Below are 26,894 nucleotides of genomic sequence, written 5' to 3' on the forward strand. Positions count from 1 at the left end.
CTAGAAAAGAAAACCTTGGTGGCTTGATTTAGAGCCTTGAGTGGGAAGCACAGTAACCCTGTGCTTGGCACCAATAGGCACTCGATAAATATTTGTTGAAAAATAAAAGAATGAGGCACCTGGCTGGCTTAGTGGGTAGAGCATGTGACTCTTGATCTCGGGGTTGTGTTTGAGTCCCATGTTAGGTGTAGAGATTACTTAAAACATAAAATTTTTTTTTTTAAAGATTTTATTTATTTATTTGACAGAGATAGAGACAGCCAGCGAGAGAGGGAACACAAGCAGGGGGAGTGGGAGAGGAAGAAGCAGGCTCATATCAGAGGAGCCTGATGTGGGGCTCGATCCCATAACGCCGGGATCACGCCCTGAGCCGAAGGCAGAAGGCAGACGCTTAACCGCTGTGCCACCCAGGCGCCCCTAAAACATAAAATCTTAAAAAAAAAAAGAGAGAGAGAGAGAAAAGATGGATGAATGAAAGAAATGAACGTCGTGTTCTGAACAGCATATGCTCTATTACATTGAATGTGCTGAATAGTATATCCAAAAGGTTGGAACGTGTCATTGCTAGGGATAATAAAAAGCATAACTTCTCTTCTTAACAAAAATAACAGAGAGTAACTCCCCAGTTTACAAGTAAAATGGAAAAGGATTCTGTGGGTAGTCCAGAAACCAAGGGTGCTTGTGAATCTACAGAAGAGCCTTTTATTCTTTTTTTTTTTTAGATCCTGTTATTCTTCATATCTCCTTATCAGGGAGCTGTTTCGGGCAGATTAGGGAGTACTAGAATGTGCATGTTTCTTAAAATAAGATTTTGCTGGGGCGCCTGGCTGGCTCAGTTGCTGGAGCATGTGACTTTGATGTCAGGGTTGTGAGTTCGAGCCCCACATTGGGTGTGGAGATTATTTAAAATCTTTTTTAAAAAAGATTTGCTTCAAAAAAAATCAGAATATGAGCATTTACATGGCCTGAAAAATAAACACAAAGCAAGCAATTGCTAATCTAGGCAGACACTGGTGATGTCTTCCTCAGTATGTGGGTTGTATACTGTTGGCTTGAAATCCTTGACCTTGTAATATTTCTCTGAAAATTTGAAAGCTAGATGTGAAAAGCTTTGTTAAGAATTTCCCAAGAACTGAGTAAGTATAATCTCACAGAATGGGACATTTTGATAGTGTTTGTACTACTTACTGATACATTGTCGTATGTGCTGACGTTAATCATTCTCAGATAGGCTTTAATAGCATTGTTAGCCCTTAACATCTTAGGTGAGGCCTAAATGCCACTTTTCACAGATACCCCTGAGAACAGAGAACACACTGGAAGCTTCCGACAGAAGGGGAGTGAGGTGTTGTACAGAGGCTCAGTGTGGGAAGAAGCCTTGCTCTTTTTTGCCTACCAGCTGTGAAATCTTGAGCACCTGATTTAATTAATTTCTCTGGGCCTACTTTCCTCCACTCCCCTGGTAAAATGAGAATAAAAGGATCTACCATAGAGTTGTTGTCAGGATTACATATGATTAGATATGCAAAGTGTTTTGAACAGTGCCTGGCACATAGTAAGTACTGACATGTTTCATAAGTAGTAAAAAATTTAAGTTGAGATGTATGAAATGCTTAAATATTATGAAAACCAACTATTTTGCTTAATATTGCTTAAGAAGCAATATATTCCAGAGAAAGTGGCCTTTCTGTACTTCTTCAAATAAAAATGATAAATGTAGAAAAATTTTATGCTGGATAACCATATGCCATTATATTACACCCGCAATTAATTGGGCACAAAATATTCTACTACTGAACGAACCGTTTACATCAGTCCTCCACTAACTTGTACAAAATCTGCGTTTGGGCTCTTTATCTGGTATCTCGTGTCGATATTCCGAGTTTCTTCATTCTTCCAACTGTTTGCAAAAACTAAGGCACTTCGTTGCCACTTAAAACCGGGGCTAATTTTTCTTGCAGCCCCACCACCTTTATGCTTATGCGCCAAATAATCCAGCTAAAAATTTGATTTCGTTCTAATATGTGTTGGCTGCCTCCTATATTCATGTAACAAGGATTCAAGAGTGTGAAGGATAGGCGTGCAAGCCACTTAGGCCGGAATTATGTAAAGCCTTTCTCTATGGAGAACTCCTGATGGCAGATGAACACATCTCTGTGGTCCTGTCTCAGCATGGCGCGAGGGAGAAGTGGCCTGGACCTCCAGCATCACGCCCTCCAAGAAGGACAGGCACATTTCCAGTCACAGCCTCACTTCCCCGAATTCCCCAGGGAAGGAGGGCAGCCGGTGTTGCTGATGGCATCGCCTGACATCACTAGTTCCGGATGATAGGCGAGCGTGGGGCCGCCTGGCCCACCTCATCCGTGGCCTGACTGTATTAACCTCTCGGTTCCCAGCGCCTGCCACGTGAGGTGTCCTAATATGGTCAGACTCCGAAGAAGCCAAGGAGCGCGGGCCTTTCTCCTGAGGAGGAGGCAGGAGCCAACGCCGAGAGGATAACACAGTCCGAAGGAGAGCAACGGGGGCTTTGGGTTCGCTTGCTGGGCGAATGCGAAGTGCGCCGCGCTTGCCGCTCCGCCTCGGGTTATCAGTCATTTAATAATCCTCAGCAAATCCAGTCTCCCCGAGGGGCCTTCTGCCCTCCCCTCCCCTCCCGCAACCCCGGGTCGTCCCCCAGCTCGTGTCCCCCTGCAAGAATGGGAAGCGTCCGGGGGTCGGGGCGGGCTGCGCGCTTGGACCCTGGCTGGAGGCTGGGGCCACGCCTCTGGTCCTACAGCCTGGGGGGAGATGCTGCTGCAAGGCGTGTCTGGGGCTGTGCTCATGTGATGAAGCGAGGGAAAAACAAGGGGGAGGAGGAGGAGGAGGCAAAGAGGTGGCTTTTTTTTTTTTTTTTTTNTTTTTTTTTTTTTTTTTTTTTCTTTTAAGGAGTTTGCCGCGAGCGCGTCTCGTTCATTCGCCGGCTGGGCGCGTTCGGAGGAGGACGGCGGGAGAGGAAGGCGTTCTTGGGACCTCGCGGGCGCACGGCTTCTCGCTCTTCTCCACGTTCCTGCGATTTAAGGGGAGCTGTAACCGGGCGACGGGGCGCGGGAGAACCGCACAAGAGCCATGGGTGCCGGGAGCTCCACGGAGCAGCGGAGCCCGGAGCAGCCGGAGGCGGGGAGCGCGACGCCGGCCGAGCCCGAGCCCAGCGGCGGCGGCCTTGCGGCGGAGGCGGCGCCCAGCGCGCCGGGTGACCCGGCCATCGCTGCCGCGGACCCCGCCACCAAGGTAAGGGCGCGCCGGGCCACCTGCCCCGGGGACGGGGGTGGGGGGTGGTCCCTCTGATTTCCGCCTGCGAGAACTTCCCGGCCCGTCCAGCCCATCTGCAAACTCGGGAGCACGCACCCCTCTTCCTAGCTTTCCAGGGTCTCATGCGCCGGGGCGGGACCAGAGCAGCAGCAAGCGCGGCGGGCTTGCATCTTTGTCGCGGGTCTCCGGGGGAGGCGACTGCGCCATCCGCAGTAATAAAATCCGCCCCCCGCCCCCCGCACTCTTCCGGTGAGAGCGACCCAGCCCGAGACGCCGGAGCTGCCTGGGGGAGTTCGGGGGTGGGGTGGGAAGTGACCCATCCGCAGAGGGTCCTGCGCCCCACCCCGGCCCCTCTTTCTCCCAGATTCGGAAAGTCAGCTATTGGGCCAGGACCCGTGTCGCAGCGTGGCGAAGCAGCTACCCGTGGGTTCTCCTCCGCGTATGGTCTTTGGCACCGGCTGTGCCTGGAGAGACCCGGGTTTGGTACCCAGTCCTGCTGCGGCAGTGGCTCGAGCCGACACCGCCTTCCTGATGCAGAGAAAGCCTGGGGTGTAGCTCGCTCTGAGCCAAAGAAAACCTGGGTAGACGCTGCACTTCCAAAAGCAATGACAGGTTTCGTAAACAAGGCAGCGTCCTCCTTTTCGCTCAGTTCACTGCCTGTGGACTCAAGAGATAAACATACTGGGGGGAGTAGTTAGAAGTTCTCAAAGGATGCGGTCAGAGGCGTAAGCAAGGATTTCTTGCACTCATGTCTATGGAGACAGTGCTGAACCACCTAGAAATTTCGTATTTTATAGTCTTGAGTCTTCAGGGCTGAAATATTTACTCTTGGCTACTATAGCCGCCAAGACTGACTTGTTGGGATCATTGTATTTTAGATCTATTTTTCCAGCACGTGTGTTCATTCGCAAGGCGTCACCTAATCTGTTCTGCGATTTCCTTATAGGAAGATGGTGGATGACTTATCATACTTAATATGTTTTTTAAAAACTCCATGTTTTACATGGGTAGGGAAGATGGTGAATAATTTATCCTACTTCATGTTTTTTTTTTAAAAGCCCCATATTTTACATGGGTTTACAACCCCGTGTTGTATCTGAGGATACAAAATGTAAGGACCTTTAGATGTTTACAGTGTGAAAAACACCCCTCCCCCCCAAATCTGGGTAAATTTCACAGAACTGTGACCTCATTGCCATGACCTCTTTAGCTGTCCTAGTCTAGTTTGGGCTGAGAGACTGCTCTTAATTAGATTACTTCTAGTCTTTAACTTATAACTACTTGTAAAACCCATGGTCCCTAGAGCTGTGTATACTACCAAGTACAAACTGCTAGAATATCTAATTTTCTAAGACAGTGCCTGAATGTTGGGCGTAAGGTGCAATCCCGCTGAGGTCTAAGTCACATTTTAACGCTTACTGTGCATCACTCTGCCAAAATGGCCACATAACCAGTATTTAGAATCCAGTAGTGAAAGTAGGTTTAAGGTGTAAAAGCTAAAAGCTTGCAGTTGGGGACATTTTTTCTTGGTTTTTGTAACTTATGATTTTAACCGTTCATGCTGAAATAGGATACTTAATCCCTTCTTGGTAAACTTGAATTTGTTCATTTAAAAATACCTCTTCCATTCTCTTTTTGCCCTTCTTCCATAACCTTATCCTCCCTCTTTCCTAGTCGCCACCATCTTGAAACAGCCAAGCAACCTCCTTTAAAAAAACAAAAGACTTAAATAACATCTAGAATATCATTGAGCTTTTTGGCATACTGCCCAGTTATCAATTTGGATACAAATCAATACACTTACATGTATCCTTGGAAAATGGTGTCGTTTTTCATTTCAACTAGCAAAATTTATTACACAGGTTTTCAAAAGTCCTTTTGAAAAGAACTCCCTAATTAAGAATGACTCAGCACATAGCTCTTGCCTCCCCTCTTTGCCCTGTGAAACTCCGGTGGCTGACCTCTGAGTAATCCCATCTGCCTTTCCTGTAGCACCACAGACCCTTCCCAGCAGTTCGCTGCACATTGTGAGGTTAGTGACTCGACTAAGTGTTATCCTGGTTCTGGATGCTCTGCGACGGCAGGGACCATTTCTGTGTTTGCTCAGGTGTTCCCTCACGTGTGGCATGCTCCCTGGTTTTCACTGGACGCCGTCAAGTTGGGGACTACCTTGGTCCATCTACTTTTTCTACAGTTTAACCTTTGCTCACGTCATTATGCTCTGCCTCGTGTATCAAATAGGGACTAAACCAAATAGGTCTGGTTATTAATAGACAAGTGAATATTTTGGCAAAAAAGTCTTTGATTTAGGGGCTCTCCAGAAATAAAGTGGCTTGTTCACATTGCAATTTCAAATTGTCTTTAATCTCAATGACAAAATAGTATAAATGCTGGTGACTCAAATGAGATCACTTCATAGGTTAAATTAGTTATGGATTGCATCTTGAACTTTCTTGACTGGGTGTGTGGACATTTGGGGGTTATACTAATACAGTCCCCCCTTCCCTGGTAGAATGCTATCACTAATTAATTAAAGGCTATTAACATATTTCCATCTAAATGATGTTTATATCAGATGCCTGCTGCCTGTTTAGTAATCCAGTTTACTCTCTCTCTTTTTTTTTTTTTTGCTAATTTTCATTACCAGTCATTTACTGAGTAAGTACTTAGCCCTCAGAAGACATTATGCTAATTGAATATCACTTCTATCGATCAAATGAAGTGTAAAAAAAACTTGATTACTGAAGCCTAACGTTTAGGTGCACTGAGGCACAAGTCCTGGGTTTATCTGGTGTATTTCAATAAAATGGAAGGCATCTCATCTTCCAGTCTATCTTTTATAATTTTTTATATGCCAATTCTGGGGGACAATGGTATCAATTATTTGCTAGGTTTACTTTTTTTTTTCTTAAAGTTGTTATTTATTTATCTGACAGAGAAAGAGGCAGCGAGAGCAGGAACAGGGGGAGTGGGAGGAGGAGAAGCAGGCTTCCTGCCTAGCAGGGAGCCCTATGCGGGGCTTGATCCTGATCCCAGAACGCTGGGATCATGACCTGAGCTGAAGGCAGATGCTCAATGACTGACCCACCCAGGCGCCCCTGCTAGGTTTAATTTTGAGACTTGGCCATTTTGGCCACTGCAGGGGCAGGAATATTAGACTACACAAATGCAAGTAGTAAATAAAGCCTCCTATTCCCCAATCATCTGTTTTTAAAAGTTTGTCTTTGAAGAGTATTTTCACTCAGGTGGAATGACCAATGACAGATTTACTTAGAGTCTGGTAAATCTTGATTTCTTGAGCCAAGTTCCAAGTTAAGTCTGGACAATCATAATTCTCTGAATTACTCTTTTTTGTATTTTCTGCTCAGTCAATGGGTTCAGAGCTGAAAATGGAGCAGCGGTCTGTTGTAACCGTGAGGCCAGTGTCCCTGGCAGGTGGGAAGATGGGGAGTCTTTTTTTTTTTTTTTTTCTGTCCTTCTGGTTATGGTTCCAAGAGCGCTTGGTTCCAAGAGCTGTGAATCACCAAAACATAAGGATGTACTCAAATAGAAGAATCTGTCTTCTGATTGGTGGATGTAAGGGTGTCGTTGCCCTTTGTGCACTAAAACAATGAAGTTGGCCAGGTTCATTTCATAATTCTTCCCAGCCTGAGGCCTACCTCAGGCTTTCTCCCACTTGCCTTCGGTTTACAAAACGGGAATGGAGGACGAAGATGACCTCACTGTGATTATGTCACCAGTTTTATGATGAAAGTGTTTATTAGGAGAGAATTATGTTTGTTAGCAGAGCGGGGGTGTGTGCGTGTGGCTACCTGTATTCCTGTGGATTCCCCCCAGATTACAAGAGGTGCTACTTTCTGAGTAGAACACAGCCCAAACATTGGAGATGTGGTGTGAAGATGAGCGTTTAGGATAGATAGCCTGTGGGGATTGCATTGCTGTCCCTTTAATCTGTTGCAGGTTATCCGTGCAGGTTAGCAGATGTGTGAGATCAGTGGAGATTTCCCCTTGAAATACTTCTGTGAGGAACAGGCCTCAAACGGGGATCCTTTTGAATATACTTTAGGTTGGCTAATCTCTGCCTTGAACACTTGAGAGCAATTAGAATAAGGATCTTTCCAGTTTGGTATTTTATAGGATAATTAATAAAACAGAAATAACAGGTTTGGCTTTAAAAAGGCGTTATGGGGGCGCCTGGGTGGCACAGTGGTTAAGCGTCTGCCTTTGGCTCAGGGCGTGATCCCGGCATTACGGGATCGAGCCCCACATCAGGCTCCTCCGCTATGAGCCTGCTTCTTCCTCTCCCACTCCCCCTGTTTGTGTTCCCTGTCTCGCTGGCTTCTCTCTCTCTGTCAAATAAATAAATAAAATCTTTAAAAAAAAATAAAAAAAATAAAAAGGCATTACGAGGGGCGCCTGGGTGGCTCAGTTGTTAACCGTCTGCCTTCGGCTCAGGGCGTGATCCCAGGGTCCCTGGATCGAGCCCCACATCGGGCTCCCTGCTCGCTGGTAGCCTGTTTCTTCCTCTCCCACTCCCCCTGCTTGTGTTCCCTCTCTCGCTGGCTGTCACTCTCTGTCAAATAAATAAATAAATAAAATCTTTAACAAATAATAAAAAAAAAGGCATTATGAGATTATTTCTTTTTCTCTATCAGCCTTAACACTTTCAGTGTTACTGAATACCTCTGAAAGGAAAATCAAGCTAAATGGTGCTCTCATCCTTGGCCTCTGTACTTCTATACACTATAGTCTGTTCATGAAGTGAGAGGTTAGAATTTATAGCACTGAGAAAAAGATATCAGTACTTTCATCACATGAAAAAAAAAAGCCATACTAAATATCCTTGAACCCAATTCTTTATTCTCTTATAACCTGAAAAAATTATAACTTAGAATGTTTCATTTTAAAATAATGGAAAAATATGAAAAAAGCTGTGTTTGGAAGAGAGAAGCACCGTATATTATAAATGTGAACTTCTTTACATTTTCAAGGGGCACCTGGGTGCCTCAGTTGGTTAAGCATCTGCCTTCGGCTTAGGTCATGATCCCAGGGTCTGGGCACCCTGCTAAGTGGGGAGTCTGCTTCTCCCTCTCCCTCTGCCTCCCTGCCAGCTTGTGCTCTCTCACTCTCTCAAATAAATAAATAAAATCATTAAAAAATAAATTTTCAAAATCTACAATTATAATTGACTTGTCTATTTAGATTTTGGATGATTTTCTTGCAAATTAGCACCTTATTAGACATTCTACGGGTCGGGTTTTGTATGAGCGTCCTCTTGTTTCCTACTCATTAGTACATCTAATAAAAGGATTTAGGGGAAGAGGTTAATAATCTGTAATTTCAATGATACATACCTTCGTATTTCTTATCTTGAATAATTAAGTTACTTAGAACTGACTATAATTAGAGTTTCTTGAACCTTAAAGTCTTAATAAGATCAAAAGTCCTTGTTTAGTGTTGAAATTTTTGTTTAAAAGCATTGCATACCAGGATTTATTTAATGTTTATTTTTATTTTTTTAAGGTTTTTTTTAAAATTTTTTATTTTATTTTATTTATTTATTTTTTAAGTAATGTCTATACCCAACACGGGGCTCAAATTCACAAGTCTAACTAAGATCAAGAGAGTCACATGCTCTCTGGACTGAGTCATCTGGGTGCCCTTAATATTTTATTTTTCTAAAAATGTTGATGGTTGAGAACTTTGATTTGTAGAGTATGGTGAAAAGTAAATCTTCTATTATCTCTTCTTCCCCCAAGCATTCACTGTGGACAGCTTGAAGCCAGTGTTGGTGGTTTCTTGCATGTTCTTTCAAAACCCGATGCATATACAAGTATATAAATAACTGTGCTAATTTTTTTTTAAAGTAATCTACACAATGTGGGGCCCGAACTCAAGGCCTCTAGATTAAGAGTGGTGCGCTCTACACAGCCAGCCAGGTGCCACGCCCCGTATTTTACTTTTCACAAATAAAATCATATCACATATGTTCCGCTACTTTAGGTTTGGAATATCTTTTCATATAAGGACGTAAATGCTTACCCCCATTCTTATTAATGGCTACATACATTTTCCCTTTATGGGTTGAAGTGCAATAAAAGTTTAACCAATCCCCTGTGTTTACATTGACATTTTCCTGGTCTTGTGCTGAATTAACACTGGGAATATTCGAGCTCAGATGTCTTTGTATGTGTGCAGATGTATCTCCGGGATAGAGTTCTGTAAGTGGAATTGCTTGCTCAAAGCATTTATATGCATTTAAAAATTTTTAAATTTAAAAAAGATTTTATTCATTTTAGAGAGCATGACTGGGGTTGGGGGGGGGCTGGATCCCACGACTCCGAGACCACAACCTGAGCCGAAGGCAGATGCATAACCATCAGAGCCACCCAGGTGCCCTTGCATTTAAAATTTTGATAGCCCTTGATAAATTTACTTTCCAGAGAGATTCTGTGTCAATTCAGGTCCCCACTCAGAGATCACTAGTTTTTGGATGGTTTGCCTCAGTGCAGAGCAGATTTTCTAATATTTGCTGTTCTGCACCCAAGTTGGCACTTCCGTTTCCTCAGTGCATTTTTAATTATGTATATTGGCCATATGCTCTGCTTCCGTGTACCACCCGATCATGAACTGGACTGGCTTCAAGAACATTAAAGGCTATGGCTTATTTTACTGTTAATTTTTAAAGACCCCCCCCCCGCCCAAGTTATTCATTTTAAACGCAGGTTTAAGAATAAAAGGTGGCTCAGGTAATGCTTGCATTTACTTGTTCCTTTCCAAATTCATAAACAGTCTTAATTTTATTTGCTTGGACAATGACCTACTTCCTTTAGCAATCAATTCTAAAGTTTCTCCTCTGGGAACAATCTAAAATCTTGCAGTTGCCAGAAATTTCTTCATACTTCTGATCCATGAAATGTTGGAACCTGGGACGGGGACTGGGACTGGGGGCAGCGGAATTCCACTCTTGGGAAAACAATAGGCTGAAGGCCCTCCCCTGGGTTCTGTTCTCATTCTCTTGACAAACCACAGCCTGGCTCTGTTAGCTGGAATAAATGTGCTTTCGTGAAAAAAGTAGGTGCTCAAAGCACAGAGACAAGATCTTTCCCAGACCATGTTAGGCTTCTCTCTCTCTCTCTCTCTTTTTTTTTTTTTAAAGATTTTATTTATTTATGTGACAGAGAGACAGCCAGCCAGAGAGGGAACACAGCAGGGGGAGTGGGAGAGGAAGAAGCAGGCTCATAGCAGAGGAGCCTGATGTGGGACTCGATCCCGAAACGCCGGGGTCACGCCCTGAGCCGAAGGCAGACACTTAACCGCTGCGCCACCCAGGCTCCCATCTCTCTCTCTTTTTTAAGATTTTTTATTTATTTTTTTGAGGGAGAGAGAGAGCGCGCGTGCGAGCAAGCAGGCACGAGTGGGGGCGGGTGAGGGGCAGAGAGAGAAGCAAACTCCCCGCTGAGCAGGGAGCCCAGTGGGACTCGATGCCAGGACCTCGGGATCATGACCTGAGCTGAAGGCAGACTTAACCGACTGAGCCACCCAGGCACCCAGGCTTCTCTTAATACAAGTATTCATGCAAGTTCAAAGATTTCTGTCTTCCATGCAGTTTGTCTGTGATGTTCAAGAAAAGTGGGGTGGGGGTGCGGAGAACCCTGTGGTTTCATTCTGCCTGACCTTAATCCCAGTTTTAGTAAAATGTCAATTTTATGTGTGATTTGTAAATGAAATAAGCTGAAACTTGGAAGGAAAGATGACTGCCACTCACTGGCGGATATTCTGTGTGTTACGTGCACACATTGCAAACTGCAAACTGCAAACCTGGTAGTCCTGTTGAATCACCTGGGAGCTTGTCAGAGACGCCGTCCCAGATGCAGCGAATCAGAATCCCAGGCGATGGAAGGGTCAGATGCTCTGTAGCCTTAGTGCTCATCGGGTATGCCTGGCATGGCTACCATTGCCCTAAGGAAGGGGTACAGGATATAGGAGGCGATGGAGGGCCAGGGAGAGGGGTTCCAGGCCGCGATGACAGTGTAGATTGACTGCAGGTGGAGCCTGTGTGCGTGGGAGGGAGAGTTTTGGATGATGTTGGAAGGGTAGGGACTCACCACCACATTTTCTGGAAAAAATCAAGGGAAATATTTCTCCTACATAATTTCATCCTTTTATTCTACTGCATTGAAAACAAGTCTGCCACCAGTAGAGGCTTTTCTAAATGGAATGTGCTATTCAGGATAAATAGATGTTGAATTCAATGCGATTATCCTTTCTGAGCGAGAGGGAGCTACTTGTCAATGTTCATTTTCATTTCCACCTGATGCCTCTTAAACCTCTTCCCTCATTTATCAGTTTACAGCTTCCCCAGTGCTGGCTAAGTAGTGAGGAGCTGAGGCCTCAGTTCATGGTTATTGGGCTGGTCCAAAAATCCTTGAAGAAATGTTAAAACCTAACCAAGTCGTCGAAGATCAGAATAGGGTTCTGGCTTTGTCCATCATGTATTTACTACTCAGTCTTGATTGCATAAGGATTTCTTTTCTTTTAAAGATTTTCTTTGAGAGAGCACAAGCAGGGTAAGGAGCAGAGGGCTGCTCAGCAGGAAGCCATAGCCAGGCTCCATCCCGAGACTCTGGAATCATGACCTGAGCTGAAGGCAGACGCTTAACAGACTGAGCCACCCACCTGCCCTGACATTTCTTTATTAGCTGCTCTACTGTAGGCACTGTGCCAGGAACTGGGGCTACAGAGAGTGAACCCCAAGAGTTCAGGACTAAGAAAGTCACAAGCCTTCCTTTCCACGTAGTTAGCTCCTGAATCTGTGAGAAATAAATTGTTTTGTGTCTGGAGGGAGAGATCCAAATGCATTTCCATACTGGTTACCTACTGTTTCCAGTAGTATTGATTCAGTAAGTCCCTCCTGTTTAAAACTCGTTTTCGCCCATATGCATAAATCTGTTTGGTTTTTCTCTTTACTTTAAAAAAATTCCCTGCTGTGTTTATTTGTATAGTAAATTAAAAGCGTTAAGGGAGTGGCGAAAATGTCATCAGTTATAACAGCAAGCCTGTGGCTTAAAATACTTTTCTGTTCTGCACCTCAGGTGTTAACCTATAGAAGCTTCTTTAGGGCAACAGGCTTGAGGGGTGGAAACTTGATCAAGGCCAAGGGCCCAGGGCCACCACCTGGCTGAATACAGATGGGCCCATTAGGCGACCCACCTCAAAGTAGTCAGAGGCCCTCACTGACCAGTGGGCTACTTACACGTAGGCAAAGTTACCATAAAAGGGAAAATTCCATACGTCCCCATACCGTCTCACCTCCCCGCTTTAAATACGGCCCCCACCCACTGCCTCCTAGCAGACAGCCCCTCCTGTACTCTCCTGCCCACCGCGCCCTTGCTGCATAATCAATAAACGTCGATCTCTTTTGTTCTGCCTTGGGTGAAGCCCGATCCACTGGCTTCCACCTGATCGTTGCCCCGCATTTGGGGGCCCCCATCCAATCGAGACACCAGAAGACGCCGCATTACCCTGGTCTGCCATGGCTATGGTAAGTTTATACATCCGTAAATATAAAAAAGTAAGTGGGAAGCAGATGTTATCTTCTAAACTTAATTTTTCTTGGTATGTAATAACATGCATTAAAATTGGTCAAGTGTTCTGGGGTGCCTGGGTGGCTCATTTGGTTAAGTGTCTGCCATTGGCTCAGGTCATGATCCCTGGGGTCTTAGATCGAGTCCCATGTCAGGCTCCCTGCTCAGCAAGGAGTCTACTTCTCCCTCTGCCTCTGCCCCTACCTCCGGCTCGTGCTCTCTCTCTTAAATAAAATCTAAAGATTTTAATTATTTGAGAGGGTGGAGAATACGCAAGAGTGCACAAGCGGGAGGGAGAAGCAGGCTGCCCATTGAGCAAGGAGCCTGATTTCTGGGATGTGAAGGCTTAAAATAAACTACAGAGTACCTCTGACAGGCAAGAACATTCCCCTTATGGCGTACGTTGCAATTAATTGTGAATTGCTATGTCACTGAACCATGCTGAACAATGATCTGTGCTGCAGAGAGTATCTTGGGAAGGGAGAACATGACTCTTGGAGTAACAACTTGGGACTTTCGAGAAAGGAGTTTGCAGCCGACTTGACAGGTAATGACAGAGGGCTCCTGTGAGAGCCATACAGTTTCTCTAACAGGGGTTCCTGTCTGAGTAGAGACCACCAGCATGGACTGCAGCCCAGGATCAAGGGTGTGGGAGGCATAGGGACCGGTCACATATCACAGGATAGGTAAGAGGTGATACCGTGAAAGGAACTTGGCCATGGAGAAGGTGAAAACGAAAGTGATTATTCATAGAAAACTAGGTAGAACAGATTCCAATGGACTGAACTGGCCGTTGGACCCACTGTGTCATCATACAGCAGTCTCTTTCACCCCAGCATGACAGGTCCTTCTAAAATGACAGTGCCTGATGGTTGACTCCGATTCCTTCCATTTGTAGGCAAGGAATCTAGGTAACTTGGGGAATGTTTACCTTTCCTTTCAAAGAAGACATTTCTCTGTCATGTTTTCCCATCTCCACTGCCTGCCCTCTGGTTTGTTGTTCAGAGGACGAGTTATGGTTTGCTATTCTTCACGTCAGAGCATATGATTTCTTAGTAAATTGAGCCATTACAGGCTCTGGGCCTGTCTGCTGCAAGGATCAATTTTCTGTCGTCACTTCCTCATATTGACCATTTTTATTTAAGACTTTTTTTTTTTTTTAAGACCCATTCTGTTGCACCCTTGATAGTTTTCCTTACTCTATACAATACATAACTGTTGTAGAGTGTAGAACAAGATTGTGGATGTATGTTATGGTTTCTAGTCTTTGTTTACATTTTCAGTGCTGGGTGATAATTTTTCACTAAGTTAGCAAACTGTAGAATGCCTCTTAAGAAACTTGGGTTTGAAGTTATCCTTCATTTGGGTATTTATGTAAAACAGTCTTACTCCATACCCATAACAAATCACAGTCTGTGCAAAGTTCAACCTTAGATGTGGTCTGTCCACTTTAAATTTAAAGTGGATACACAATGCAATACAAGGGAGGAGGGGTAGAGATAGGCTTGTTATCTGTAGGCCATTGCTAAGAGTTAGCCAGCCTCTCTCCGAATTTTTCTTATTTGAGAAATGACACATTTAACCAGTATTTAGATATAAGGTTTTTTTTGTTTTTTTTTCTTTTTAGTTTTTATTTAAATTCCAGTCAAGTGAAAATACAGTGTAATATTAGTTTCAGGTGTACAGTCTAGTGATTCAACACTTAGACATGAGTTTCTCACTCCTGCAGTGTTAATCTAAATATTTAAATGGAAATTTTTGTTCTTTGGCTCTGCTTTATATGAAGAAAGTTATTGAAAAGTGGTGGAAAATGTCACCACTAATGTTTACTAAATCAGTCTTGATTATTACCATCTTTTTTCCAATCCTGACAAAAGTTAGTGTATAAAACTTAAACAAAAAGTAGTTGACAGTCATGGGGGCAAAACCCCAGTTGGTTTGTTTTTTTATCTGATGTTTTTCTTTGTGAAACCTTCAAGAGTTTCAGTTAACTTTAAACTCAGTTTGATGGTAGTTTTAGAGCTGGCTCCTGTTTACAATATAGAAAGTTGTTTTTGCTTTGATTAAAACGAAGGTTGGTTATTCTTTTGATACTAATTAAAGACATACTAAGGTCTTTTGAATGCTCAAAAGGTTTTTGTCCTCTATGCGGAGTCTGTGGTGACCAAAGAGGACCTACAATGTTATCTAGAAAGAAAGATTTCAAGTCACTTCTGGAACTGTGCCTGATAAACAGTCCTCCAGGACAGGGAAGAATGCAAAGAATGCTTAAGTATTCAGGGAACTAGGTCATGGTTGAAAGTATTACATTTGTCAGAGAAAGTTTCTCAAGCAGTTCCTACGATCCTTGGATCCCTGCTTATCCCTTACCCGGGGTGCTTTAGTCTTAGGCAAATTAGGTGGCTGAATTTACTTCTCAGCCTCTAGAAGGGCTGAGCTCGGAGTAGCAGATCCCCCACACTCCCCTGCACCAGAAAGACGGCGTTAAGGCTCTGGTTTAGTGATGAGAAAAATGAGATGTGATAAGTGGTTTGATTCCCCCCCCCTTAATTGCATGATCTCAGACTAAAGATTATTAAAAGAGTATGTAGGCAAGTGATAATGGACTGTAAGTGTATTTAGGAAGAAGAGGAAAATCTGAGCATTCCTTTTAAGTGAACTGGGGGTCTTTCTTTCTTTCTTTCTTTCTTTCTTTCTTTCTTTCTTTCTTTCTTTCAGATTTTATTTGTTAGGGCGAGAGTAAGAGAGGGAGAGAGGCAGGTAGAGGTTGAAGCAGGCTCCTTGCTGAGCAGGGACCCCGATGCGGGACTCAATCCCAAGATCCTGGGATCATGACCTGAGCCGATTAACCGAATGAGCCAGCCAGGCCTCCCAAACTGGGGGTCTCTCTTGGTTCCCAGTATTAAGCACTGCAGGGGACCAGCTGAGTTTCCCATAACTACATGTGACCACAGTGCCCACAGTTTGCTATGGACTTCACCTCATAAAAGCCGTATTTTGCCCTGAATTGTATTTGAGTATTGGGCAAGAGTCATGAACATGACAGGTCCTAAAGGCAGGAGAGTGTGTGTACTTAGGTATCACAGAAGGTGACATAGAGTTTGCTATGGAGAATATCTCCCAAAAATTCAGATCCTCACAGTCTTTTTTTTTTTTTTTTTAAGATTTTATTTATTTATTTGACAGAGAGGCAGCAAGAGAGGGAACACAAGCAGGGGGAGTGAGAGAGGAAGAAGCAGGCTTCCTGCTAAGCAGGGAGACCGATGCGGGGCTCGATCCCAGAACGCTGGGATCATGACCTGAGCTGAAAGCAGACGCTTAACGACTAGCCATCTGGGCGCCCGAGATCTCCACACTCTTAACACCAAATGTGACGGTGTTAGAGGATGGGGCCTTTGGGAGGTGATAGGTCATGAAATCAGAGCCCTCATCATAGGATTAGTTATCTAACAGGAAGAGACAGCAGACAGCTTGCCTTCTCCCTGCCATGTGAGGATACAGTGAGAAGACAGCCTTCTGCAAACGTGGAAGAGAGCCCTCACCAGGACCCGATCAGCCCACACGTTCATAGTGGACTCCCCACCCCTAGAACTGTGAGGAATACCTGTGTGGTGTCTAAGCTACAGTAATCTGTCATAGCAGCCCGGACTCAGGTAGAGGAAATGGAATTTTTGGTGAGCCGTTGGAAAAATGGAGATGCTTGAGAGGAGGCAAGAAAATTGAAAAATAGTAAAATAATAAAAATAGAAAAGTGATAAAACAAGGCAAGAGGGAACCTTGTCATATTGCGAGAAATACAGAGAGAAAAACGGCCTAGGAAAACTTGGGTGACTGATTCCTTCTTAACTACAGGACTTCGAAGAATCTTTACTATGTGGCATCTTTAGCCAAATGCAATTGAAGAATGCTGGGTTAGAGAATAGAGCATAGCTGGAAGCATGATTGAGGGCTCTGGAGAGGTAGCGTGTGGCTCTGCTGTGGAGAACATTGAATTCTAGGGGTGACTTCTGCATTTATTGTGATTGGCAAGATGAAGCCATAATTAATTGGGATCCAAATCTACATCTGTTGGCATGTAGGCGGGGACTGAAAATAACTTTGTTTCTAATCCAAGACGGAGAGAATAATTCTAAAATACTAAAATTTGTACTTTTTGGTGGGGGCATGGGAAGGTTGGGTTTTCATTTCATTCATATAAAAATGATTGTATTTTTTATATATAATTTTTAAATTAACTGCATGTAGAGAGATGCCTCCTCTGTGGTTAAAATGGAAAACTAGGGAATGTGTCCCAGCTTGTAAATGTACTTTATTTGGGAAATGCCTCAGATTATCCTGAGATGAACTATTGCATGTTTTCATATCCTTACTAAATGACGTCTAGATTTGTAAGTATATTTTGGTGGGGGAGGGCAGAGAAGTAGAAAGTTGGTGCAACAATAAGGATCATTAAAATTTGGGGGGTTGAGGACAGTTTGGATTAATTCCATTGTTAGATAATCTCATCAGATTGAGGTTTTTATTCAGGCTCTAGTGAGTCTAATAACTGTTTATAGACTCAATATTTATAGCACTTAATTGCACGTAGAGCTAAACATCCTTGCACAAGCCACGTTATGCCTTCATACTTTCCTTTAACCATATTTTCTGGAGCCAAAGACAGTTGGTCTACTGTGGAGTTAAATGCTGTCAATTATTGTGTTCCTCAAACCCTTTCCAGCTCCTGCAGTGAATACTGGAGGTATTGTAACTGTATGTGAACTTGAACGAAGATCAGGGGAAGGTCAAAATAGAGCCTTCTTGAATGGAATTGCAAATTCTTCCTCTGGCAAGTAAGAGTAAAGAGAAATGTCACCCGTTTGTTGCTTTTTATGGTCATGAGGAGGAAAAATCCTCAAAGCTTATGATTCCTTTGCTATGAGCTGATCAGCTGGCTTCTTTGGGCTTTGGATAAGAAGTTGAGAAGGACACTGATTTATTTTTTTCTTGAGTCTGATCAAAGCAAATCAAAGCAAATAACTGTATTTGGGATTGTAACAAAGCTAAATTTTAAATAAGTTGCTTCTTTTAAAACCTAAAAGTCAACGTAGGGCTGTTCTTGTAAGATTGTTTTAGGCCATAATAAGCAGGAGGAATTCAACCGGGGCATAAGGTACTGATCCCTCTTCTTAGTAAGCATTTGATATTACTGTGTTTATTTTTATTTTTATTTATTTATTTAGAGTGAGATAGTGCATGAGCGGGTGGGGCAGATGGAGAGTGAAAGAGGATCCCAAGCAGGCTCCACACCCAGCGTGGAGCCAGATGTGGGGCTTGATCTCGTGACCCTGAGATCATGACCTGAGCCGAAGTCAAGAGTGGGAGCTTAAGGGACTGAGCCACCCAGGTGCCCCCGACTGTGTCTGAGGTAGTGTATACATAGTGTATTGATTGAACATGCCCACATCCTGACCCTTTTCCTCAGCGTAACCTTTGTGCTTAATCACAAAAGACTTAACGATGTCAGTGGAAGAAGTGGGACTGCCCGGGACCGTTTAGTGCGCTCTGCTCACGTCTGAGGTCTGCTGACTCCGTTGCGCGGTGGGTTTGTGTTGACTTCACGGTTGAAACCTGTATAGAGAATGAAGTAATGATATGCATAAACCGTAAGGGTCAAGTACATACAGAAATAGGAAAACTCCTCCTCTCAGTGACTGTCCTCTCACCAGTGCTGGCTGGTTTGAGTACCCATTATGTACCAGGCAGTTTTGGGGGGCACTTCTACATACTTTTCTTATTTTACCAAGAGCTTGTAGCTTCTGTGTGGTAAATGGTGTCCTCCCCATTTTGAAACTGAGCCAGCAAAGAGAGAATTGCAGTAGGAAGTGGAGCTTTTGGTTCAGTAGGTCTTGGGTCCAGCACTAGAGGTCTCCTGTGGTGTGCTCAGCCCCCAGTCGTGGGGCGGGTGGGCACGGGACCACGGCAGCGTGAAGTGGGTCTTGGCTATGATGCCAGAAAGATGTCTCTTCTTATTTTGTGATACCTCTTATTACTAACTTCTGGGATACCAGACAGCTCCTACGATACCAATGCCCTCTGTTTCTGTAGGTGTTTTAGAATATATTCCTATATTTGTAAATGGCAAACAATTCGTTTTTATTAGCCGGCCTCATTTCCGGTGACCTCACCAGTCTCCTACGCCATCATGGCCTGCATTAGCTGGTGCCGGGCTGCACGAGCCACTGGGTTTTGGAGGCAGGTCATATACAGCCTAAATAAGAATCGAGACCACTTATTTTTCTTTTTAATTAGTTGTACCTGAATGCCAGGCCCATGTAATCACCCTCTTTCCCCTTCCTGTTTTGCTCTGCCCTCCTGACATCCCAGTTCATCATCTGTCCTACTGTACCCTGTCAAACTCCATTCCATGTTAAGCACATTTCCTCCCTTAGGACCATCCCCCAGCTGATTTGCCCTCTTTGATCAGAGCATTATCCTTATGAGATTTTGTTTTCTCCCAGGGTTTTAACACTGAATTATGTCCACCAGATTTGTCTCACATACACATCTGTGTATTAGACAAGTCAACCTCAAGAGTAGCATTCCTCTGTCCCTTTTGCCCGCCTTCCATCCCATAAAGGGAAACTCTCTTGGTATCTTCACCATCTTGGAGAATGATATCCCTGTCTTACTCTTGCTCTTCCTGTCATTTATCGATGCCTGGGCTGCCATGAATTCTGTTGGTTCTATTTCTGCTTCCTTGGATCATTTCTTTATTCCCCAATTTTAATTATCCTATGCAATCTATGCAACATTCATCCAGACTATGTCTTCGTACTGGTCTGTGCAGGTCACTGAGTGAGTAGGAACAACCACTGTGTTCTGCAAAGGCAAACAAGGTGGAAATAAGGTTGTGGGAAAATAGTTTGTAAAAGTTGAAAAAGACCCACTAGTCTTCCTGCTCCTAGCCATTTTTCTCTATATACAATTGCTTTTTAGATGGTGGCAGTTATAAAGTGGACGTACCGTAGACCCCTGTGTTGGGAGAGGCCCTCTGCTTGCAGGTGTATAGAACTCTCCAGATTTTTCTTTGCTTCCAGTCACGCACCTGGGATTCCCTTATTCTTCATTTCTGAGTTGCGTCTTGAGCATTGAGAGAAGACAAAAACCAGTGGTTTATTAAATGTTTTCTTTTTATCTTTTATATGTTTTTCTTCTTTCCGTCCATGAGTGTGGTAAAAAGGGGGCGTTCTCTTCACTGCATGTTTAATTTTAAGTGCTTTTCCATGTAGTACAGTAGCATGCCTCAGAAATGTCTACACGACTGAAGTTAATTTCCTACCACCTTGGGCAACCTAAATGTAGACTTTGGAATCTATATCACATTTGTATGGAAACATAATTGTAGTTTGGGCTATAAATTTATTTCATTATTGGGTCAGCGTTTATTTTGGGAATTCTGTTTGAAGCAGAAATACGGCCATTTGACATAAAGGTTCAAACATTTGATTTATTGGTATTTTAATTTTCAACAAATAGAGTCTGGTATGAATTTAGAAAGTCTTTGTTTCCCTTTTCCCCATCTCCAATAAGAAAATACCTAAAGCCTCTATGATTTTTATTACAAACAGTAGGCTTAGTATGGGAGGGATCTTAGTGAAGCCGTTGTGTATCAGGACTGTTGCACAGGTGAATATTGCCTCAAAGGGCATGCCCAGTCCCTCCCTCCCTCTTTCTAAAGCTGAAGAGCCATTCCACAATGAATGCCTGTCATGTCTAAGGTTTGGACAAGTTTTCTGGGTCTCAGCTTCCTTATACTTCAGAGTTCAAGACCATCTTTGCCTGCAAACCAAAAACAGTTTACTACCCAAAGTTCCCAGCCTTTAGATTTATTTCTTATATGTATAAAAAAGTGTAGCTTTGACTTCCAGAGTCTTTTCTTCTCTTAAACTTAAATTTTCTCTGACTCAAATGCTGCTTCTTTGAGAGTGTGGTAATCTAAAGGCCGAAGTACCACTTCTTGAACTAGTAGCTTTGGACTTTTTCTAACTCAGAACTTGTGTAGATAGAGCCTTGCCAACTGGTCTTTGTGGCATCCATTCAAAACGTACTAAATTACTTCTGTTGGTGTTTTTTCAGTCATTGCTAGTCCCCAGGCTCTCCTGAGATCTGGTGTTCACTGGCTTGGCTTCCATGACATCTGTGTGCTGTTGAATTCTGAAACTATCCATCTCCACCTGGGACACCTCTATCCGTTGTTTTTTTGTCTCTTCAGTCTGAGCCCACCCACCTCAAATCTACCTACTGTTCTCTTCCATGTTGATGGCAGTTTCCAGGTTGGGTAGGCGGAGAGAAGACCTCTGTGAAGAGAGCTAGTGGGATGTAGAAGGGATGGAATGAAAGAGAGGAAAGGGAGGGAGAACATACTTACACCAAGACAGAAAGCAGGAGCAGGGCGTGGTCCTGAAAGGAGTTTTGAATCACCTGCTGACAGGCCTTGAGGACCAGAGGCAAAGCCTGTTAGCTCAGAAATGTTGTATGTTTCAAGCATTTTATTAGCTTTGCTTGCTAATATTTTAAGAGACTAAGGTCTGTATTTAATGCAAAATCATAGATGGCTGTTCATTTGTCACTAAATTCTTTTTTTTTTTTTAAGATTTTATTTATTTATTCGAAAGAGACAGAGACAGCCAGCGAGAGAGGGAGCATAAGCAGGGGGAGTGGGAGAGGAAGAAGCAGGCTCCCAGCAGAGGAGCCCGATGTGGGACTCGATTCCGGAACGCCGGGATCACGCCCTGAGCCGAAGGCAGACGCTTAACTGCTGTGCCACCCAGGCGCCCCAATTTTGTCAGTAAATTTTATATCAAGATAGTATACACAAGTGCATGTTAAAGATATATTTTTAGATACTATAAATGTGTATGTAATATTTCTGGTTAAAAAATGAATTTAGCGGGGCGCCTGGATGGCTTAATCGGTTAAGCAGCCATCTCTCTCTCTTTTTTTTTTTTAATGATTTTTTTATTATATTATGTTAGTCACCATACAGTACATCCCCGGATTCCGATGTAAAGTTCGATGCTTCATTAGTTGAGTATAACACCCAGTGCACCATGCAATACGTGCCCTTCTTACTACCCATCACCAGTCTACCCCATTCCCCCCCCGCCCGAGGCCCTCAGTTTGTTTCTCATAGTCCATAGTCTCTCATGTTTCATTCCCCCTTCTGATTACCCCCCCCTTTCTTTATCCCTTTCTTCCCCTACCGATCATCCTAGTTCTTATGTTCCATAGATGAGAGAAATCATATGATAATTGTCTTTCTCTGCTTGACTTATTTCACTTAGCATTATCTCCTCCAGTGCCGTCCATGTTGCAGCAAATGTTGAGAATTCGTTCTTTCTGATAGCTGAGTAATATTCCATTGTATATATGGACCACAGCTTCTTAATCCAGTCATCTGTTGAAGGGCATCTCGGCTCCTTCCATGATTTAGCTATTGTGGACAATGCAAGCAGCCATCTCTTGATTTCGACTCTGATCATGATCTGGGGGTCATTAGATCAGGCTCCTTGCTCAGCGGGGAGTCCGCTTGGGATTCTCTGTCTCCCTTTTCCTCTGTCCCCGCCCCCCTACCAAACGCATATTTTCTCTCTTTCTCTCTCTCAGATACATCTTTCAAAATAATGAATTTAGCTTAAAAAAATCTCATTTGCAGAAAATGACATACCGAAGCTTAAACCTGGGAAATAGAATTTGTCTAAAACTTAGGCTTTAGGGACGAAATTTACAGATGTAAATTAAAGCATTCTTCTTGCAAATCTTTAATTGAGAAAAATTCACACAATATGCAGTTCTCCCATTTAAAGTCTGCAGTTCGATGGTTTTCAGTAATTAAAAAAAATCTTAATTGAAAAATTATCCTTAAGCCCTCTCTAGCTCTGAGTTCTGCACACACTTCGTTGGGTGTTACTTTCTTGCCTGACAGATGCTATTTCCCCAAAACCCCATTTTATCTTTTCAGTTCCTACTAAGCTAAATTCACGGACCTACTAAGCTAAATTCAGGGACCTACTAAGCTGAATTCACGGACTCAGACCCTCATGGGACTGAGCAAGTCGTCATTATTAAAACAATGATACATGTTCTTAAATATGTGTATTTAAAACAAAAGTAAAACTTTGGTAGCTGTGCATATCAAACTAAGTTTAGTGTGAATCCGTTAACAGTGATCCTTTTGCTTACAAGGGAATGCCTGATATCTAACCAAAAATTACCTCTATTATATGGAAACTTGCAGTTCTGTGCAGTGTTTTAGTTTTGGAAATAGACTTGCTTTTACAAGCTATTTGATCAACTTTCAAACCCCTGTTCTGATATTCCAGTAAGAAAATTAAAACTTGGGTCATATCAAGGTTGAGTAGAGTATGAATAGCATGTTACGAATGTTGGAAGGAAGTTGTTCCCATTACCGGATGTGGGAAACATTTAATGTCAGATGACTGAATTTCATGGTCAAGATGAAAGATGATCAGTCTGAGGTGAAATCTTTGATGTAGGAGATTTCTGCCGGTGTTTGAATGTAGACACCACAATGGCTTTTCTAGGATTTGCTGTCTTGGAGATGGCTGGAGCCTATCGGTAGGGTGAATGGTAATCCCCAGATGTCTCCTGAGTCTTGATTTTTTTGTTTGTTTTTTTGTATCTCCTTCCTAAATTTTTATTTAGTGCAGAATTTCTTTCAGTAGCACTTTTGACTTTTTATCTTCTCTCTTCCCCTCCAAATTTAGTGGAAAAGACGCTCATCAGAACTTGCCAAGACATCTGGAGGAGGCTTTCATAATTCAAGAATGTATTTGCTTTCCTTCAGGAATCAACACCGCTGAGATCTGATTGTCATGACATTTTACTCTTGCTCAGGAAGCATTGTAGATCTCGTTTGTGATTAATCCTAAACGAACACCCTGGAGCAGATAAATTTATCCCAGAAAATATCTGTGGGTAACTTTACGTAGAGGTATTTACTGCTCTCAGTTGCTGAAAGAGTATTAATTGTCCCTGGGATTCTTTTTATTAAGATTTTATTTTTTTATTCTAGAGAGATTGAGAGAGAGAGGGAGCAAGAGCACAGGGGGAGGAGCAGAGAGAGAGGGACAGGCAGACAAGCAGACACCCTGCTGAGCACAGAGCCTGATGTGTTGTTTGATCTCAGGACCCTGAGAACATGACCTTGCACGGAGACCAAGAGTCAGACGCTTAACCGACTGAGCCACCCAGGTACCTGTTGTTCCGGGTTTTTAAATAGCAGCTTTATTAAGATATAATTTACATACCGTACAGTTCACCATTTAAAGTGTGCAGTTCAGTGGTGTTTAATTTAAAGAGTTGTGTAACCATCGTGACAATCAACTGTAGAACATTTTGACCCCCAATAAGCAACCCTATAATCACTCCCCATCTTCCTCTCCCCTTGGTCCCTTGTAACCACGAATTTACTTTCTATCTATCTCTAAAGAGAAATGTCTGGTTTTTTTTCACTTAGTGTGATATTTGCAGGGTTCATCTATGTTACAGCACACGACGGTACTTTGTTTCTTCTTGAGGAATAATAAGGTATTGTATGGATATATACCTCACATTGTATTATCCGTACATCAGTTGATGGACATTTGGGTTGTTTATACTTGTTGGCTGTAGTGAATAATCCTGGTATGAGCTTGAGTGTCCAAGTGTTTGTGTGGATATGTCTTTCCTCTGGGAGTAGAATTTCAGGGTTCTATGTTAAGTCTATGTTTAACTTTCTGAGGAACTAACACACTCTTTTTGCAAAGCTCCTGCACCATTTTACTTTCCCACCGGCTGTGTAAGAGGGTTCCCTTTTGGGGGGCACCTGGGTGGCACAGCGGTTAAGCATCTGCCTTCGGCTCAGGGCGTGATCCCGGCGTTCTGGGATCGAGCCCCACATCAGGCTCCTCTGCTATGAGCCTGCTTCTTCCTCTCCCACTCCCCCTGCTTGTGTTCCCTCTCTCGCTGGCTGTCTGTCTCTATCTCTGTCGAATAAATAAATAAAATCTTAAAGAAAAAAAAAAAGAGGGTTCCCTTTTGTTTTTAGAGAACTAAATTTCCAATCTTCTTACTCACTCATGCAAAGCTAAAAACTGAAGATGCCTTCTGAATGCATGTGTGTACGGCAGACACCATGATGAGTCCACGTGAACCATGTGCTCTGTGCACCCCTGACAATGAAAGCAACGCTTTTACTGGCTTCTGGAAAACGGTCCTTACAGCCCCGACTGTTAAGCTCTTATCCATTAAGAAGTTCTCTTTCTAGATGGAGGAGTTGCTCAAATAATTAAGTATTTCCTTGGTGGGAAGGGGAGTAATGGTGAGAATTTCTGGTGGTTAAATGTGTTTCTCACAAAATATACAGAAGCAGTGTAAGATTGACCAGTCATGAACATTTTGCCAGATTTGTCTTCCTTCTCTTACTGGTATCCTTTTGTTGTTGAACTCTTAGACATCAGAATGCTTCACTTTGAAAGAAGTTAGCACTGACTTGTAAGAATAAATTCCTCGTTCTTCTTAACCACAGTACCGTTGTCACACCTGAGATATTTAACACGAATGTAATGATACCATCTAAAATAGAGTCAATATTCAGATTTTCCTGTTAATTCCTTGAATGGGTTTTATACTTGCATTTGAAAAACTGAATCCAGGCTCTCCTCAAGGTTGTCAGATTTCATTGTTATGTTTGTTTGTTTGTTTGTTTTTTAAAGATTTTATTGGTTGTCAGGGGGAGAGGGAGAAGCAGGCTCCCCACAGAGCAGGGAGTCCGATGTGGGACTCGATCTCAGGACCCTTGGATCATGATCTGAGCTGAAGGCAAAGGCTTAACCCACTGAGTCACCCAGGCGTCCCTCATTCGGTTATGTTTCTTTTAGATGCTTAAACTAGAATACATCTCCCGCCATCTTGTTTTTCATGGGATTTATTTTTATGGAGAGCCCAGGCCAGTTTCATGCATAGTGGGTTTGTCCAATTTCTTTTTCTTTCTTTTTTTTTTTTTTTAAAGATTTTATTTATTTATTTGACAGAGATAGAGACAGCCAGCGAGAGAGGGAACACAAGCAGGGGGAGTGGGAGAGGAAGAAGCAGGCTCATAGCGGAGGAGCCTGATGTGGGGCTCGATCCCATAACACCGGGATCACGCCCTGAGCCTAAGGCAGACGCTTAACCGCTGTGCCACCCAGGCGCCCCTGTCCAATTTCTTTTTCTACAGTTGGTTTCAGGTGGATATTCTTGCCAGAATATACCTCCCTGATATTGAGTACTATTACATCACATCGGGGTCCTAGAACGTTGGATTGTGCCCTAAGTTTGATGATTTGATTAAGGGCCCCTACCAGATCTCCTCATTAGAAAGATGCTTTTCCCGTGAGGTAATGTGACAGGTTGGTGTGGACTGTTCTGTTGCCGAACAGTGTTTTAGCATCCACTGATGATCCTTGCCTGAATCCCATTTCCACCCTTTTTTGTACATTTCTCTACCTGGCATTCTTAGTATAGAAGAGTTTTTCACTTTTACCCTCTTCTGTCCCTTTATTTTCCCCTTAAAGTTAAAAATACTTCTTCAGCAAGTTATGAGCATATTTCCAATTTTTATTTCAAACTTCACTCAAGAAAAGAAATCTCCAGCAGGTCAATTCAAAGACTCCTTTCAATAGGGACATGAAATAGAGCAAAGAGAATGGTTAGATAATCATTAGATTGCTTAAAAAAATGGGACCGAAGGGATGACCCTTAGTTCTTAAGGATCACCTGGCTGTGAATTTTGAGGGAGGAGGAGGGAGGGGTAGGGCATTCACTAGAGTAGCAGATCTGAGTTTTTTTTTTTTTTTTAAAGATTTTATTTATTTATTTGACAGAGACAGAGACAGCCAGCGAGAGAGGGAACACAAGCAGGGGGAGTGGGAGAGGAAGAAGCAGGGTCATAGCAGAGGAGCCTGATGTGGGGCTCGATCCCACAACGCCGGGATC

The 26,894-nt window shown here is 43.2% G+C and overlaps 1 protein-coding gene across 1 annotated transcript in view; it reads left to right on the forward strand.

Moving 5' to 3' along the window:
* The first annotated feature begins 2,934 nt into the window (after positions 1-2,934).
* AKAP12 (A-kinase anchoring protein 12) overlaps positions 2,935-26,894 on the forward strand; it is a 97,334-nt gene continuing 73,374 nt past the window's right edge. Inside the window, exon 1 of the mRNA XM_034669298.1 lies at positions 2,935-3,267. Within this exon, the coding sequence (XP_034525189.1) occupies positions 3,106-3,267 (162 nt within the window). The 5' untranslated portion in view covers positions 2,935-3,105. The remainder of the gene's footprint in view (positions 3,268-26,894) is intronic.

Source organism: Ailuropoda melanoleuca, chromosome 10 (genome assembly GCF_002007445.2).
Source record: "Ailuropoda melanoleuca isolate Jingjing chromosome 10, ASM200744v2, whole genome shotgun sequence".
Taxonomy (NCBI): Eukaryota; Metazoa; Chordata; class Mammalia; order Carnivora; family Ursidae; genus Ailuropoda; species Ailuropoda melanoleuca.